The sequence below is a fragment of the Acanthisitta chloris genome, unplaced genomic scaffold (genome assembly GCF_000695815.1).
Source record: "Acanthisitta chloris isolate BGI_N310 unplaced genomic scaffold, ASM69581v1 scaffold44868, whole genome shotgun sequence".
NCBI classification, from domain to species: Eukaryota; Metazoa; Chordata; class Aves; order Passeriformes; family Acanthisittidae; genus Acanthisitta; species Acanthisitta chloris.
In genome coordinates, this window is record NW_008687340.1 from 1,967 (window position 1) to 18,457 (window position 16,491).

A 16,491-nucleotide genomic window follows, 5' to 3' on the forward strand; every position below is an offset into this window, starting at 1 on the left:
TTTTTGAGGGGGAAGTTTGTACAATTGTGCATGTCAATGGAGACACTCTCAGTCATTCTTAGCGTAAAAATATCACAGATCTGTAGTGAAAAGTATTGTTTATGACCTCCATTAATGTGAGAGAACTGAATATCACGTGCAGATGAGAACTCCTTAAAAACCTAAGCAGATGTACTTCTGCCTTTCCCCCTGGGAGCCACAGTGTGGATGTTTGAGCTGCTGTTTGAAGAACATGCATGATAAGCTTGTTTTCACCGCATTACCTTGTATTTTCACATCTTGTTTTATCATTGGCACTCTTATAAGCTTTCAGCCTCTGAAAGTTCAGGCTGTGAGGATGCAGGTGAGCAGCAGCAACACCTTCCCTTGGTGTGTGTGCAGAGCTCCCTTAGACTGGTAGGATAGTTGCTGGGTGAGTCATGCAGATCACTCTGGAGCTGCTTCTGGGCAGCGCTGTGCTCTGCATGACGAGTGGGCTCTGAGGGTCACATTGTTTCCTGAATGATGTAACCAAAAATTCCCTTTCCTGTGCTTTGCTGATCAGTTCTCTCTTTGTTCTCGAGGCATCCCAGCAGCTGCAGATCTCATCCTTTCTTCCCGCGGATCTCTGCGAAGACAAGTTATGTCAACAGCGACTTTAATTAATTTGGTACGGAATGGAGGGTACCAAGTGAGGAGGAGAGCTGTGCTGACGTCTCGGCTCCTGCAAGAGGAGAAACGAGCCACAGCTGCCTGGTACAGCTCCAGCTCGGAGCCCCGTGCGTCGCGCTTCGACCCCGATGGCAGCGGCCGACCTGCCACCTGGGACAGCTTTGGCATCTGGGACAATCGCATTGATGAGCCCATCCTCCTCCCACCCAGCATAAAGTATGGCAAGCCAATTCCCAAAATCAGCCTGGCCAGGGTGGGCTGTGCCAGCCACATCGGGAAGCGGAAGGAGAACGAGGACCGGTTTGACTACGCGCAGCTGACGGAGGATGTGCTCTACTTCGCGGTGTACGATGGGCACGGTGGGGCAGCAGCGGCAGAGTTCTGTGATAAGTACATGGAAAAGTATATTAAGTAAGTGCAGAGCAAATGGAAGGGTGTCTAATGACAGCAGAGATTCCTTTCTCAGGACTGAAAGGGGGTCTGTGGGTTGTATGTTGTTGCTCATCCTCCTGGGTTATGTAGTCACCTATCCTCATGGGACAGCAGGGGCACCAGGTAGAACAGTCTGTTACAGCAGACATGCTATGAGCTACTTACTCTGCGTGGTGTCTGCCCCACTGAGCAAGCCCACAAAGACAAGAGGGGAAAATAGGATTGTACCCACCAGCCAGGAAAGGAAGTTCCACCTGAAGAGAGGAAGAACTTCACTGTGTGAGTGACTGAGCACTGAACAGGTTGCCCAGAGAGGTGGTGGATTCTCCATCACTGGAGGTATTCAGGAACCATCTGGACACAACCCTGAGCCATGTGCTCTGGGATGGCCCTGCTGGAGTAGGGAGGTTGGACCGGGTGACCCACTGTGGTCCCTTCCAGCCTGACCGATCTTGTGATTCTGTGACTGGGAACACATGGAGAGTGTGAATTGGCTGTTTTCACATGGAGTCACTGTGGTCACTGACCTATGGTTTGCTTACACTCTTTATGTCTCTCTATCACATCTCTGGATGTTGGAATTTGAACTTAAATATTTGCAAAATTACAGGATTATGCTTCCAGTGCAGGTCGTTAGTAAAATCACATTACCAGCATAATTCAAGGCCTGCAGGGAGGAGATGAGACTATGAAACAGATGGATCAAGATGTATATTTCTTGCAAAGAAGTTTAATTTTGTGTTTGCTTGTTTGTTTCCAGGGAATTTCTTGCGGAGGAGGAGAACCTGGAAAATGTTTTGAACAAAGCTTTTCTAGAAATAGACAAAGCCTATGAAAGGCATGCTAATCTCTCTGCAGATGGTAGGTAAAAAATTATTCTACGCTTATGGGTGTGGAGAACAAAGTTTGTCTTACTTGCTCAGTAGTTTTGCAGTAAAATGTTCAGAAAAGTGGTTGAAAACAGTTTTACTTAACATAGGGTTTTGCTCTAATCACTTACTGCAAATGAAACAGTTATGCTTTTACCTCCTTAAAATGAAATATCTGCTGAAAGTCTCAGTCCAATTTACTGGGGGAGTTATGGGTCTGAATGTTAGCTTAATCATCAGTAAATTTATCTGAATTTGATCCAGTCAAGGACAGTGTTTTTCAAGGTAGCAAACAGTAATTTAGACTTGCAAGGGCCGTAACTTTACTGTGCAAGAGACCTGGAGGGCGGGTTGGGTTTGGATTTGTGGTTTTTGGGGGGACAAGGTTCGTGTTTTTATATTTTTGTTTGTTTGTTTTAAAGCTGTTATCCCTGTGCTTTAAAAACAGCAGTGTCAAAGTTCCCCTTTCTAACTTGGCTGCTGCACCCGAGGAGGAACATGAGCCAAAATTAATGCCAATAATATTGCTTCTGCACAAACAGAGTCACAGGAGTAGCTGAGTGTGAAAGGGAAAAGAGCAGTGAAGAGGAAAACAAGGCTGGCCGTGGTAAGGCTGTGGTAAAGCTGGCACCAGCCCTTTTAGGCTCTGTCACCCTGGCTGTTCATGAAGTTCTATATGTGTATAGAGACTAACTACATTTGAAGTTCCAGTAACTGGAGCTTACAGAGAGTAACTTGGGAAGGGAGATAGGGGTGCCCAGCCCAGTTCTGTCACAGGAGTGGCAATTTTGAGAGTCACTTTAGAGCCAATCTTACAAAAAACCCAAACAAACCCAATTAAAAACCCCACCAACAGCAACAAAACCCCCCAACAAACAAAAAGCCTGTCCCAGTGCTGGTGACTGAGGTTGTTCCAGAACAGAAACTTAGTCTTCTCCTCAAGACTGGAAACCCACAACCCCTCTAGGGCCTGAAGTGATACACTGTGTTCTCAAGCTGCTTTTCTTAAGCAGTGAATGAATACAAATCAAGTAATGGAGTGATTTCCTGCACTTCAACTGCTGGATTAATCTAGGCAGACTCAAATATTCCCTGGCAGGACAGGTAGCCTGACTGTTGCAGTGCTGTGAGGGATACACACCTTTCTTCTTCCTTGGTACAGGCTAAAGTACCAGGAGAAAAAAAGCCTAAAGTCCTGACAGACAGCTCTTAAAAAGAGGGATTAAATCTATAAAGTTCATTTTCCCACTGTATTTCATGTGGTTAAAAAGTTCAGAGTCGCTTTTGACCTATGGGGTGAATTTTAACTGAGCTCATGAGAGACATCAGTAGAGCAGATGTGCTTTTTATCCTTGCAAATATTTTCTTCACAGCCCAAATTCAAGACAGCACTTGAATACTAATTCATGTGCTTCTCCTGGATCAGAACCTTTCATTGTCACTGACATGAAGATCTGTTTGTCCCCCTCCTTGCCCCTTTGTGAGTAGACAGCTCTTGTTTTGGCTCATTGTGAAGTGTCAGAGTATCTCCTTGAGGAGGATTGAGAGCTGCACTTCATATGTTGTTCTGTTCTTCTGACCTGGGTTTCTAACTATAGTATTTCATATGTAAGACCTACGGACCTGGATTCTAACAATGTTTGACAGACAAGCTGTGCTGCAAGCTGAGCATTTTAGAACTGCTTATAGGATTTTTTCCATATCATTTAACTAACTGGTGCTGCTTAATGCCAGCAAACTTAAGCACTGGTTACCAGGATACTGGACAAGTCCTCTTCATTAAAACAGCCTGAGGTCAAGAGACACAGAGGGTAAAAGCTTTGTCACATCCACAGAGACCACACTCTGACCAGCACTCAGTGCTGCTCAAGTAGGCTGAGCACAAGCTCTTGCAGGAGCCTGTGGGGTCTAAAAGTGCCCAGTGGTCGTGGCTGAAGCTCTTAGGCAAAGAATGGAGCAATAAAGTGCAAAGACAAGTGCAGATTTCTGTACACGTCAAACCTTTTGCATACCTGCTGTTAGAATAATTCAAGACCTGTGTTGACTGCTTTGTGTGGATATTTTTGGTGTTGCTGATGTTGTTATTATATAATGTTTCAGTGCTCAGCAGGTATTTTTATGAGAAGCTTCCAAACTGAGCCAGTTTGCCAGCAAAATTTCTGATTCACTGTGGCTATTCTAGATGTGACAGTCAAGACAGTTGCTCAAATATCCTGAAGATGGTGCCTGGTTGTGTAACACTGTGTACCTGGGATACATTGGATGCTTGTCAGGACTGACTGCCTTTTGCAATCTGACCACAGCTGATGAAGTGGAAAATAATAGCTTAGTCTTCCTGTAGTAGATGACTCTTCCAGAGCTGACTCCTTTCACTGTATCTGCAAAAAAAAGCAGTGCATTTTCAGGATGTCTAGGTCATTACTAACACACAACAGCTTTGAGAGTGTGTACCTGGGTGTTTGAAGGAACCTAAGTCCTGGGACAAATCCTTGGAGCCAAAACTGCATGTTTGGGCATTTTTTATAGTACTATTTAAGGGGTAAAACTCTTACATCATGGCACTAATTTAACATGTCTTGTTGGAGCCCCCAACTCTGTCTTCAAGGTCATGGCCCTTTGTAGGTCACTTTAAAATGATAGAGTATTTGAAATGGCAGGTGGAAAATGCATAGAAGAATAGTTTATATGAGGTTTCGATAGTAATAAAGAAAGGTGTATGTATGTGTTACTGGTACTGTCACTGTGTTTGGCTTGCAGTTCACCAGTGCTGTTGGAGGGCCTGATGGAGGTGTCCTTGCCCAGGGCAGGGGTTGGGACTAGATGATCTGTAAGGTCCATTCCATTCCCTAAAATTCTATGATCTTAAAAGATGCATTTTCATTCTCTTTCATGCATTTAAACCTCTCCAGTCATTTTCAAATCACTGCTAAACTTAGGTACAGGACACAGCAGAGGAAGCTCACAGCCAACAGATGTCATGATCCATAGGCCAGCTGCCACAGATGGGTGGAATTTTCTAGTATTTTTGACCAGTCATGTTAACTGAACTGTAAAGCCTGAACAGCTTTGCTCAGCAAGGGCAGGAATAAGGAAGTGAATTATGTGCTTGAGGAAATTTGAGCATTTCCCTGGAGAAATGTAAGACAAACCCTCTCCTGGCCTAGTGCAGTGTTACAAGTTATTGCTTCTGTTCACTGTGAGCCTCTACCCAGAGGAAACATCAGAGAGTCTGTCCACTGATCTCCACATTCAGTGCATCCAACTCAGAACCCTTGGCCACTCACTTCTGGAATAGCCATTTGGTCAAACCTCTGCTAGGCATTAACTGGTGTATCTCTGTTTGAAAGGCACTTCTGGAATATTACTATGCTGAGCAAACAGCAAAAGTTATCTGACAATAACTAAAGTTTAAAAGTAGTGGGGTTTGATTTTTTTTTTAAAGTTACCATTTAAAAAAAGTGATTTTTATTTCTTTTCATATGTTAACCTGCAACACTGAGGAAAAGGGAGAGCTGCAGAAATAAGTTGTACTGAGAAGTTTCATAAATTCAACAACATTGCAAAGGAAGCGTTTTTGTCCAAGGGTCCTGATTATTACCTAATCAAGCAAGAAGACACTAATTACAAGGTTAAAGGGGTGTTTATTTTGCATATTTTCCCATGGGCCAGAAGAATTCACATACTTCTATTCAGTGCCTTTATGACAGCCCCAGTTCAGCTGGCACTGGTTTGGACACTGGTTTGGTGTCATACATAAATATATGCACATAAATAAATAAATTACCTTGGGGAAACATGTTCTGTACTCAGCATGTTCTTCAGAGTGGCCACTATTGCCCTGTATGAGACAGCTGGGCCTCTAGCTTTGAGAAAATTTTTTGGTTGATTGGCTGGTTACTTATCTTTACAAAGGGAAAAAAAGTGGCTTTTTTTTGGCTGAATATAAACTGGTTTTGTCACACAGCTTTAGCAAGAAGGTGAGAATGGTGGCAATTCCCAGGAATCCCAAGGCTGATTTGTCTGTGGCCAAAGATACATGTGCAAGCCTCAAGTGCTTCCTGCATGACCTGCACAAGACAGGGCAGGCAAACCCAGGAGTGACTACTCCCCTTCTTCTGCAGCTCTTGTCCTTTCATCCCCCGTGTTGCAGGTTTATTTTGCTTGAACAAAGTCCCTGGGTGAATTTCCTCTTTGCCTCTGTGTGCGTGTTATTTGTGGCAGACACTGTACGTGGTCAGCAGCTCTAGAACTGGAGGCCCTGGACACTATTTGCTGGGCTTCAGTGGAAAGAGAGATCTGCTTAATTTTGTCCCAGGTGAAGGAGTCCAGCGGTTCCTAGCCTGGACTACTGGAAGGTTCCCACATCCTCTTTGTCACATTAGTTGAGATGACTTGCAGTAGAAGTTGTCCAGTGAGTGTTAAGAACCTATTGAAAGATCTTAGTTTTATAGTGATATTGTTAGGAAAGCAAAATAAAACTCTTTAATTGTTAAAACCAATACATGTGCTGATGTAACCTGTTTTGATATCACTGAATAGCAGCAGTTGTAGTAAAGCATTAGAAATCTTATCCCATCATCATTCCTGTGGTTTTGAACTGTGCTAGAAATCACATAATGCTGCATTTAGCTGCTTCCATGTTCTTGCACCCCCACACAGAACAGGAACTGGTTCCAAGGAAGAGCATGAGCAGCATGTATTATTTTATAGGAGGCTATTTAACTAGTAAAGGTAAAAAGTTCAAGTCATTATGACCATTACCACAATTCTGGACAATATCTTGCCTTGTTCTTTAGTACCATCCCTTGACTTTGTGATAGCAGCTCTTTTCTTTGGGAGTTTGCCCTCTAAAGATGTAGATTCACCCAAATGTCTAAATATTTCCAGTCTTCTATGAACTAAAATGCTATAGATTTTAACTTTTTCAGAAACCAAGTTTCTTGGCATAGTTTTAAAACCTCAGAATGAAATGGGAAAGCAGCAGCAGTTCTGCATTAATTTTAATGCTGTAAAATAAAATGGTAGTTTTACACAGGTTCTTTATGCACTTAACTGGTGGCTAAAACAGGTATTTTACTGGCTCTACTAAAATTTCTAATCTCGCTGGTACTTGTTTGCCTCTTACTCTCATAATGTGCCTCTAAGGCACATTAGGCAACAGCCCAGTCCCTGCTTCAGCTGAGAAACAGGATGGCAGTGCTAACCTGAGCACTCAGCAGCTACTGGCACCGAGTTTTGACCTAGGTCACCATGGCTGATGCTCATGATTGACTGTGCAGCTAAACAAAGTCCTCCCTGCAGTAATAATACCTGTTTTAAACGAGAACACAAGCTTAGTTAACACTGTTTCAGGAGGGGATTTCTGCTTCATCCAGTCACTGCTTTCAATGCACAACAAGGCTCAATGCATCTGTCAGGGCTTTGCTTTGGTTCACTCCCAGCCCTGTTTTACTTCCAGCGTGCTGAGACCTCACAGGGTGGGGGAAAGAAGTTGTCAAGAGCCCAGAGCACTTAGATTTCTGTGGCTGTAGCTTGCAGGGGGTTGTTGCTGCCTGTTTGCTGGGCAGAGAGGAGGCTGCCTGGCATTCCTTGGCATCAAATGTCCTGTCTGCAGTCCCTCCCAGGGGTCGGGGCTGCAGAGCCAGAAGCAGGAGCACATGTAGTTGTAGCTGAGCTCTGCAGTGGTGGAAAGAGACTTAGTGACATGAAAACAGGAGTATAACTGGGGGTTCTCTTTCGCTAAGCAAGTCCCAACCTCATCTCAGATTGGCTTGCTTTGAAAAACTGGAAGAACTGGAAAAGCCCAGAATGCAGGTGACCTACAGAGCCTTCCAAGGGGATTTGCAAGGCTGGGAATGCAAATGTGTCCGGGAAATAGATTGTCCTGGCCAAGACTGTAACTGTAATAGCTCAAGTCAGCAGGAGTTGCTGCTTTCCAGGCAGCAACTGCAAAGGAGAATTTCCAGGAAGGGAAGGTACCAACTGTAAACTGGGATTTGCCCTTTCAAAAAGCAAGAAAGGGAAAGCTGGGCAGTTCTTCCCACATTTTCTTCATTGCAGAGAAAACTAAAGATCTTTTCTATAATACTGCATTTCTTCTTGCAATTTACTTGCGTGAGTTAATCTAGCCAGGTCCCCGAGCACCATCAGCCAGCTCAGCTCCCTCCCTTACCCTGTAAGAGAGGGAGAACAGTGCCAAGGGCTCTGCTTTGCCCTCTGGGCAGTCCCTGTACACCCTGTCAAGTGGTCCCAGCAGTGCCCCAGGCTGGTTGCCCGTTCAGCCACTGCCATCTGACCGCATCAGTTTGCAGGCAGAAGGCAAGGCAGAACCTCAGAATCCAACTGCACCTTTGCACTGGCACCTCCAGTAAGCTGAGAGGATCTCAAGGGAGCAGTGTCCCTTTTCTGAAAAAAGCCAGTGGCCTGTTGGCTGAACCCTTCTTCCCTTGGCAAGGCTGGGGGAAGCAAAGCGGGAGTATGACAGCCCTGACAGTTCCACAGACTGGTGTAAAGGAGTGATCTATTGCTTCTCTTCTGGTGATCGACATGGAACTACAGTTACTATTACTCAATTGCCCTCTACATCACCCAACACAAGGGAGAGCCAACACCTTTTGGTGACCTACCTGTGCAGTCACAGGGATAAGGACAATAATGTTGTCACTCAAGGTGAGCTAGTGGGACAGAAAAACGCTTTGCTACAAGCTGTAAGGAAGACTCTACACCCTGTACTGAAAACCTACCTGACAGGAGGTTGGAGTCAGGTGGGGGTTGGTCTCTTCTCCCAGGCAACCAGCAGCAGGACAAGAGGGCACAGACTCAAGCTCTGCCAGGGGAGGGTTAGGTTGGAGATTAGGAAGAGATTTTTTACAGAGAGAGTGCTCAGACATTGGAATGTGCTGCCCAGGGAGGTGGTGGATTCACCATCCCTGGAGGTTTTCAAGCTGAGACTGGATGTGGCACTTAGTGCCATGGTCTAGTGACCACGGTAGGGTTGGACTTGATGATCTTGGAGGTCTTTTCCCACCCAGTTGATTCTATGATTCCACTTGCCCTGTTTGCATGGAGCCATGTTGTTGCACAGAAACACTTAGCCTTTCCACTTCCCCTCTCTCCCCCCAGTCCTACCTGCATGCATGTTTGCTCTATTATTTCATTTCTTTTAGTGTGTAGAATTAGTTTAAACTTAAAAGCAGTTACTGGTTACATAGAGCCCGAGTTGTGTTCATTTTAACAATTGAAACTGTTGCTGTTGTAATTGGTTCCACACTCTGAGTCAGTGCTAAAACCTTTCTCTTTCATATGATGTTTATAGCAACTCTGCTGAACTCTGGGACCACTGCAACAGTGGCTCTGCTCCGGGATGGCATTGAGCTGGTGGTGGCAAGTGTGGGAGACAGTCGTGCTCTGCTCTGTCGAAAAGGAAAGGCCATGAAACTCACCATTGACCATACTCCAGAAAGAAAGGAGGAGAAGGAGAGGTACCTGCTGGCTGGAGATGTGGCTTTCCAGAGCTCAGCCTTAGTCAGGATGGGCTTGTGTTCTGCTGCTGGGTTGGGCCAGGAAGAAAATAGAGTTTAACACAGTGCCCTGACACCACCTCTGAGCTGGGAGTGAGCAGCACAGCTCCAGTTAATTAATTGGCTTCATTTAGAGGACCAGGGATGTGGAAAGCCCTCCATGAGTGTAAACTGTCTCAGCAGTAAGATCAGCATAACTAAGGTTCAGTACAGAGCCATGACTTCATGGTTCAGACTTGTCCCAGGCTGCCAAGTTAGAACCGAGAGCTGAAGAAATGCACTGTGGTTCCCAGGTCAGGACTCAGCCCACCAAGACACATCATTTCTGTGGAGCCCTTCAAACAGCTAAGCCAACCCTCACTCTCCAGTCTTAGGCTCTCCATACCTCACTCCCCACTGTAGCTAGTGACAGAATTTGTGCCTAGAGACAGGGGTAATGGTGGGAAACAGTAACTCGTACTCACTTTTGCTTTTGTGTCTCTGGGCAGGATTAAGAAGTGTGGTGGCTTCGTTTCCTGGAACAGTTTGGGACAACCTCATGTGAATGGTAGACTTGCAATGACACGGAGCATAGGAGATTTGGATCTTAAAAACAGTGGTGTGATAGCTCAGCCAGAAACAAAAAGGATTCAGGTAAAAGAAGGTCTGGTTAACAGGGTCAGCAACATTCAGACCGAGGGGCATCATAGGTATTTGATGCAGATGGTGGTACCCACATGGCACAAGCCTAGGGGAAGCCTGATGACCACATGTTGGTTCTAGTTGAAGCAATTCTAATTAGGTTGTTTCAGATTAACACTAACAGGACAGCAAAGAATCTAGTACTAAATTCAGCCAGATCAGCTTCTAAATCCCATTTCTCACAGTAAAATCATAGAATTTTTAGGGGTTGGAATGGACCTTAGAGATGATCCAGCCCCAACCCCTGCCCTGGGCAGGGACACCTCCCACCAGAGCAGATGGCTCGAGGCTCAGCCAACCTGGCTGTGAGCACTGCCAGGGTTGGGGCAGCCACAGCCTCCCTGGGCAACCTGGGCCAGGGTCTCACCACCCTCACAGGGAAAACTTCTGCCTAACATCTAACCTAAATTTCCCTCCTTCAATTTGTCCCCATTGCCCCTTGTCCTGTCCCTGCAGCTCCTAACACAGATCCCTCTGCAGCTTCCCTGGAGCCCCTTCACATACTCAAAGGCTGCAATGAGGGAAGAAAAATAACACATGATATCTGTTACTGAAATACAGAGGTGTTAGTCTCCTTGGATCTTGTTGTCAAATGAATAATTTTGAGGTTAATGCTAGTATAAAACCATCAGTGAGAACCAGGTGGGATATGGATGGGCTGTCATCCAAAAGAGTAGGATATGTAGAGGTTTGCCCACTTGAGAGGAAAGGGGGAGGAGGAAAGAGCAGCATCTTACCATAGCTCTGTGGTTGTCCAGAAAACACATTAACCACCCAGAAGGTATTGAGGTTGCCTTCACTTTGGCAGGAAGGGTCTTTTCTCAGCTCACATTCTGATTGTTACTTTTCCCCAATGCAGGACATCATTGGGACCAAATTCAGTTGGTCCTAATAAAATGCAATGGGCACGAGAGGTTTAGGGAGATGGCTGCAGCACTGCCATGTCTTCCTTGAAATACTCAGTTTAATTAAAAATTTTGCTTACTGGATAATGTATGGATCTGGTTTTGGCTTCCTAGAACTGGAAGCACCTTGAGATGCTCTTTTCCAGTGTAGTGAACATAGTCTGTGTGACTGATGGATGAGCTGGAGGACTGAAGGGGCAGCCAAGGCTGGGGGTTCCAGTTAGTCCTTGCACAGAAAGCAGGAGAGCACCCAGCACCCCCAGAAAAGGTGTAAAGCAGGAAGGAAGTTACTTTGCCTTGCAGCACTCAACCCTTTGGTGTGTTCTGTGTGCCTTTGTTGCAGCTGCATCACGCACACGACAGCTTCCTGGTCCTTACCACAGATGGGATTAACTTCATCGTGAACAGTCAGGAGATCTGTGACTTCATCAACCAGTGCCATGACCCTGCTGAAGCTGCCCACTTTGTTACTGAGCAGGTAATGCCAGAGCTGCTCTTGGCACCAAATGCTTGTTGGGTTGGGTTTGTTTAAAGAAGAAACACAGGTATAGAACTACACATTCAAGTGAATTGGACTGTGCTGGCTGAGACATTCACTGGTCCCACTGGCAGACCTTCTCCTTTCTCTGTGTCTTGCCACATCCTTGCCAGGCATCAGCTCAGTTGACTTGCTTAGCCTGTGATCCACTGAACAGCATGAACTGCAGCTTATTCCTGTGCTGAGCATGTCATCAGCACAGACAGAAATGGCATTTCTCACTGTGGTGCTGGATGGTGCTATATCCTAGGGAAAGCTCTGGATCATACCGGAATGGAGCGTCAGGGCTGAGAAGGTGCAGGAACTCTTGGGCCTCAGGGCATGCTGTGTGCCAGGCGCTTGTTTCCTTTTCCTGGCAAGATGCTGATCATTTGTCTCCTCTCTCAGGCAGTGCAGTTTGGCACTGAAGACAACAGCACAGTTGTCATAGTGCCATTTGGAGCATGGGGCAAATACAAGAACGGTGAGATCAACACCTCCTTCAGCCGCAGTTTCGCTTCCAGCGGGAGGTGGGCGTGAAGACCTGGCACAGCAACCTTTCCCTGCCATCATCTGGACACAGCCTGCTACAGGAGAACACATCCATCAGTGTCTTGTCCATCTGTCTGTTCCCAGTGTTAGAGAAGGTGCCACCACTCCCTTGGTAACGCCCCGTTGTCGCTTACGGCTGACCTTCCTCTGCTGCTTGCGTCTGTTCAGTCAGCACTGAGGCAGCTGGTGGAGTTTGTAGTCCCAGCAGCTCTGCACATCCCTTTGGTCACACAGACAAGGTTCTGGGCTGGTGGGGTTGCCTGGCAGCTGTGTAACCCGGAGGCTCTGAGCCACACGTTGGCTCTGCTGGGTGTTGTACATGGGGGAAAAACGCACAACGTCCTTAGGTAGGCAGAAAAGCAGGTTTGTGGTCTTCCTCTGCTGCAGCCACCCCAAACTCCCCTGTGCTTCAGGAGAAGTGGGTGGAAAAATAAGGGAGAAGTTTCAGAAGTGTTTAGCTTCTGATACCAGTGGCATTCGGTGTAGCTGTCCAAGTTCCTGAGACAGTGCTGCTGTGCAGGGCTTCATGCTCTCACCGTCCATCATCCTCCTGCTCCGAAGAGACACACCAAGCTGGAGCCACGTGCTGTTGGACAGATGGGAACCTTTCTCCATTGGGTCCACAGCCTGTGTGGTCTCTGTGGACCATGCAGAGCCCTTTGCACTGTCTTCTCTTTGGTGTGTCAGTGCTTGCCAGGAGCACAGAAGAGGGAAAAGACGCACAGTTTTGATATCCAGAGACTGTCATCGACTTGAATTTTTTTTCCTTTTTTTAAATAAAACCAGCTAATTTCAAAGAGTTTGCTAGTCAAGATTCTTTGGATGCGTAAGACAGTTTGTTTCTTCGTAAATACTTGAGGATTTTCCTGCCCTCTGCTGAAGATAAAGCTTGTTGTGATCTCCCACAGTCTGAACTTCTTGTGATCTCCCAGATCTCTTCATGGACACATGTAAAATGCCCCAAGCAAGCTAGAGAAAGAAGAGAGCATTATAATAATGCAAGGTAATTTTTATACGTTTTGGGTATTGTTTCTAATAGGTGTCAGATATCCAGACACCAGAAGGTAGTTTTATACTTAAAGGAAATGTTTCCACTTCCCTTCTCGGGGGAGTCTGTGCCTGGTGAGGCATGGGGGGACCAGAGCCCTAAGCCAGGTGTGGTGCTGCTGTGCCATGGGCTGCAGCTGATGTGTTGGCAGCAGCTGAAGATCTGTGCCTCACTCAGACCTCCTCCTTGCTCTGTTCCACATCAGGTGTGCAGCTCCTGTGGCCTCACCTGTCACAATGAAATGTGGGCAGAGAAGAGTTGGTCTTTTCTAGGCTTTCAACAGTGTTTTTCATTCTATGGCTGTTTCCAACAGCACAACTGGAAAACAAAACAAAATGAAAGAGGAGTTGCCTGATACTAAATCACCTTGCCAAAATAATTTCTGAGGTGCCTGGCCTGACACTCCTTTTCCAGGGTAAAGGATGTATCTCCATTACTTTTATCCCTTTTGTTTCAGTCTAGGATTATCCCTTGGGCAGTCATTCCACATGTTTCTCCTTGCCTCTGGTTGAGCAGTGTTGTACTGACAGCTGTTAGGTGTTTAGAGGGTGCTGGTTTTGTCCCATCACTTGGTGATTACATATCATGTAAATATTTGGTGTGTGAGTGCAGAGAGCTTGTGAGCTGCTGTGTGTAAATCCCTGTGGCACTGGATGCTGGTGCCCAGGCCTCTGTAATGAGCACACCACTGGTTTTACAATCATGATCCCTTCTCTCCCCTCAGCTTTTCCCCAGGATTGGGGTTGGGTGTTCACCTGAGGTCAGAATGGTTGCTGTCCTGGGTTCAGCCTTGCTTACCTGAGGCAAGGAGGTATTTTTAGTTGTTACCAGCAGGTTCTCCTGCTGCAGCAAGTTTGAAAATTCCTAAACCCATTTGTTGCAAAAAATAGCCACAAACCCAGAGTCTCTCCCAAGGAGAGGAAGATGCATCTGGCAGAGGTTCAGAGAGCTGTACTGGAGGATGGTGGTGACTGGTTTGCACTGCAGCATGAACCTCTGACAGCTTTTCTCCTGCCAAAAAACTTACCTGATCAAACAGCAAGTCTGATGGTTCCTAGCAAAGGGTTAACCACAGCAGCTACTCCAGGCACGTGGAATGGTTGGAGTGAACCTCTACGGAGGGAGTTGCTGTGGGAGTGGCTTTGGTATCAAGTGTCAGACTCGCTTGAGGGGCACTGCAGGGGTTTGGACAAGCTCCAGCGACATTATGTGTTCCAAATGCTGCTCATTTCTGTTTGGCCATCTATCCAGACACGAGATAGCAAGAGCTGGGGCTGTTCCTAACAAGTAAACACTGACTTTGTTGGGCGTATTTGGAGCTGTGTTGAATACTTGCCAGGCTGAACACATAACATTAAATGCAGGCTGCTAATGAAACACACTGCAAATAAGAGCAGGTGCTTGGAGGAATGACCTAGAGGATCTTCTAAACAAATTGAAGGAGAGGAAATTTAGGTTAGATCTTAGGAAAAGGTTTTTTCCTGTGAGGGTGGTGAGACCCTGTCCCAGGTTGCCCAGGGAGGCTGTGGCTGCCCCAACCCTGGCAGTGTTCACAGCCAGGTTGGCTGAGCCTTGAGCAGCCTGCTCTGGTGGGAGGTGTCCCTGCCCAGGGCAGGGGTTGGGGCTGGGGCTGGGTGATCTCTAAGCTCCATTCCAACCCTTAAAATTCTATGATTCTAAGCATTGACCCAGATGTAGCATGAAATGAGAGGTTTTTTCTTCTCATTGGAGGTTTTCGGGGATTTTTTTTGTTTATCCCTATGTGGTTGTCTGATTGCATAGAGAACAAAAGTTGTACAATCACAGAAGAACTTAGCTTGGGAAGGACTTCTGGGGCTCACCCCAGAACTGTGCTGCAGTGGAGGGATGTCTCCTGCCAGGGCAGTGCAGTGCCTGGAAATGCATGGGAGAATGGATTGCAGGGTGGCTTACCTGGGAACCATTTGGCTGTATTCAAGCCAAAAACTTACCAGCATTTAACACGCACTTGGTATAACTGCTGACAAATGTCACAGATAAATTCACACAGACATCAAACTAAGATAAAAGCTCTTTTGCTCTAAGCAGAAGCAAATTGATAACAGACAGGAGGTTACAGAGATGCATTTCTCACACAGAGGTTATCCCTACCTGTTCACTCTAGTTTCCTGCATCTCATTCTGGTGTAAATGAGCTACTGCTGAAGATTAAACACTTTGCCAGTGGCTCAGGAGTCTGCCTGTTCCTCCCCCCATGAAGAACAGAGGGACCTTCACACTGGTTTGTGTGAATCCCTCACTTCATGCTGCACATGGCAAGACTCTGAGTTCCAGGTGGAAAAAGCACAGCCTTTGGAAGAAACAACCCATTTCCAGGGCCATTGGTATCTGCATCCAGAACCACAACACTGCTTTTTCCTGAGAAGATGACAGTGAACTCCCCTAACACCCTAACTCACTCTCCTCCTCTTTCCCCTTAGCTTTTATTGCTGAGAAGATATCAGATGGTATGGAATAATAACCCTTTGGTCATTTTGGGACAGCTGTCTCCATCCTCCTGCATTACACACCAAGTGCACCCAGATCCTTGAGCAGAGACAATCCTAAACATGAGTATAGGTGACAGGGTTGTTTGCCTGTTCAGGTGTAAAGTCCCAGGCTATTAGAGGTGATTCCTGTCCTAGGAACCTGCTCAAATCCTTCCAACACACTCTGCCACCCAGGGAACAGCTGCCTCAGGGCACACCTCAGTATTGCCTCGGGTAAAAATCTTGTCTTACACCGTGATGACACCAGATTCCACCAACACCATAACATGCCCACAGTGCTAATTAGTAGTATTAACAGCTCACCTAAGGTTGAAGAAACACCTATGGAACTTGCATAGTCATCCACCTCAATCCCCTGAGTAGGGAGAGGGAGATGTTTTCTCTCATCCTCTTGTGGAGATAAGGTAGCTCCTGCAGCACAGCAAAGGCATCAATGCCAGGACAAAGCCCAGAGCCTTTTTTTGTGCTAATGTCTTGCCAAGTTCAGCAAAATAGAGAAGCAGCACAGCCAACGAACTCTGTGACCCACACAGGAGCTTGGGCACTCCATACCTGCCATAGCTGTAGCTTGATGCCAAGCTGCCACTGTCTCGTGCAGGTGCCAAAAAGGACCATGGAGTGTTGACTTTGGCTGGACATCGGGTGCTTACCAAGCTGCTCTGGTACTCTGTCCTCAGCAGGATGGGGAGAGAACATAAAATGGGGGAAAAGAAATTGGTCAAGATAAAGGCAGTTCAATAAAGTGGATTAAATAAAGATTTATTCTCTGCTTCCTATGAGCTGGTGATG

At 46.3% G+C, this 16,491-nt stretch overlaps 1 protein-coding gene across 1 annotated transcript; it reads left to right on the plus strand.

The window, feature by feature from the left end:
- Positions 1-622: 622 nt before the first annotated feature.
- PPM1K (protein phosphatase, Mg2+/Mn2+ dependent, 1K) lies at positions 623-12,277 on the plus strand. The gene is made up of 6 exons (XM_009080519.1): positions 623-1,062; positions 1,844-1,944; positions 9,268-9,433; positions 9,961-10,105; positions 11,402-11,536; positions 11,984-12,277. Exons 1-6 carry the CDS (start codon positions 623-625, stop codon positions 12,113-12,115), a joined length of 1,119 nt encoding a protein of 372 aa, XP_009078767.1. The 3' UTR covers positions 12,116-12,277.
- Positions 12,278-16,491: the final 4,214 nt, after the last annotated feature.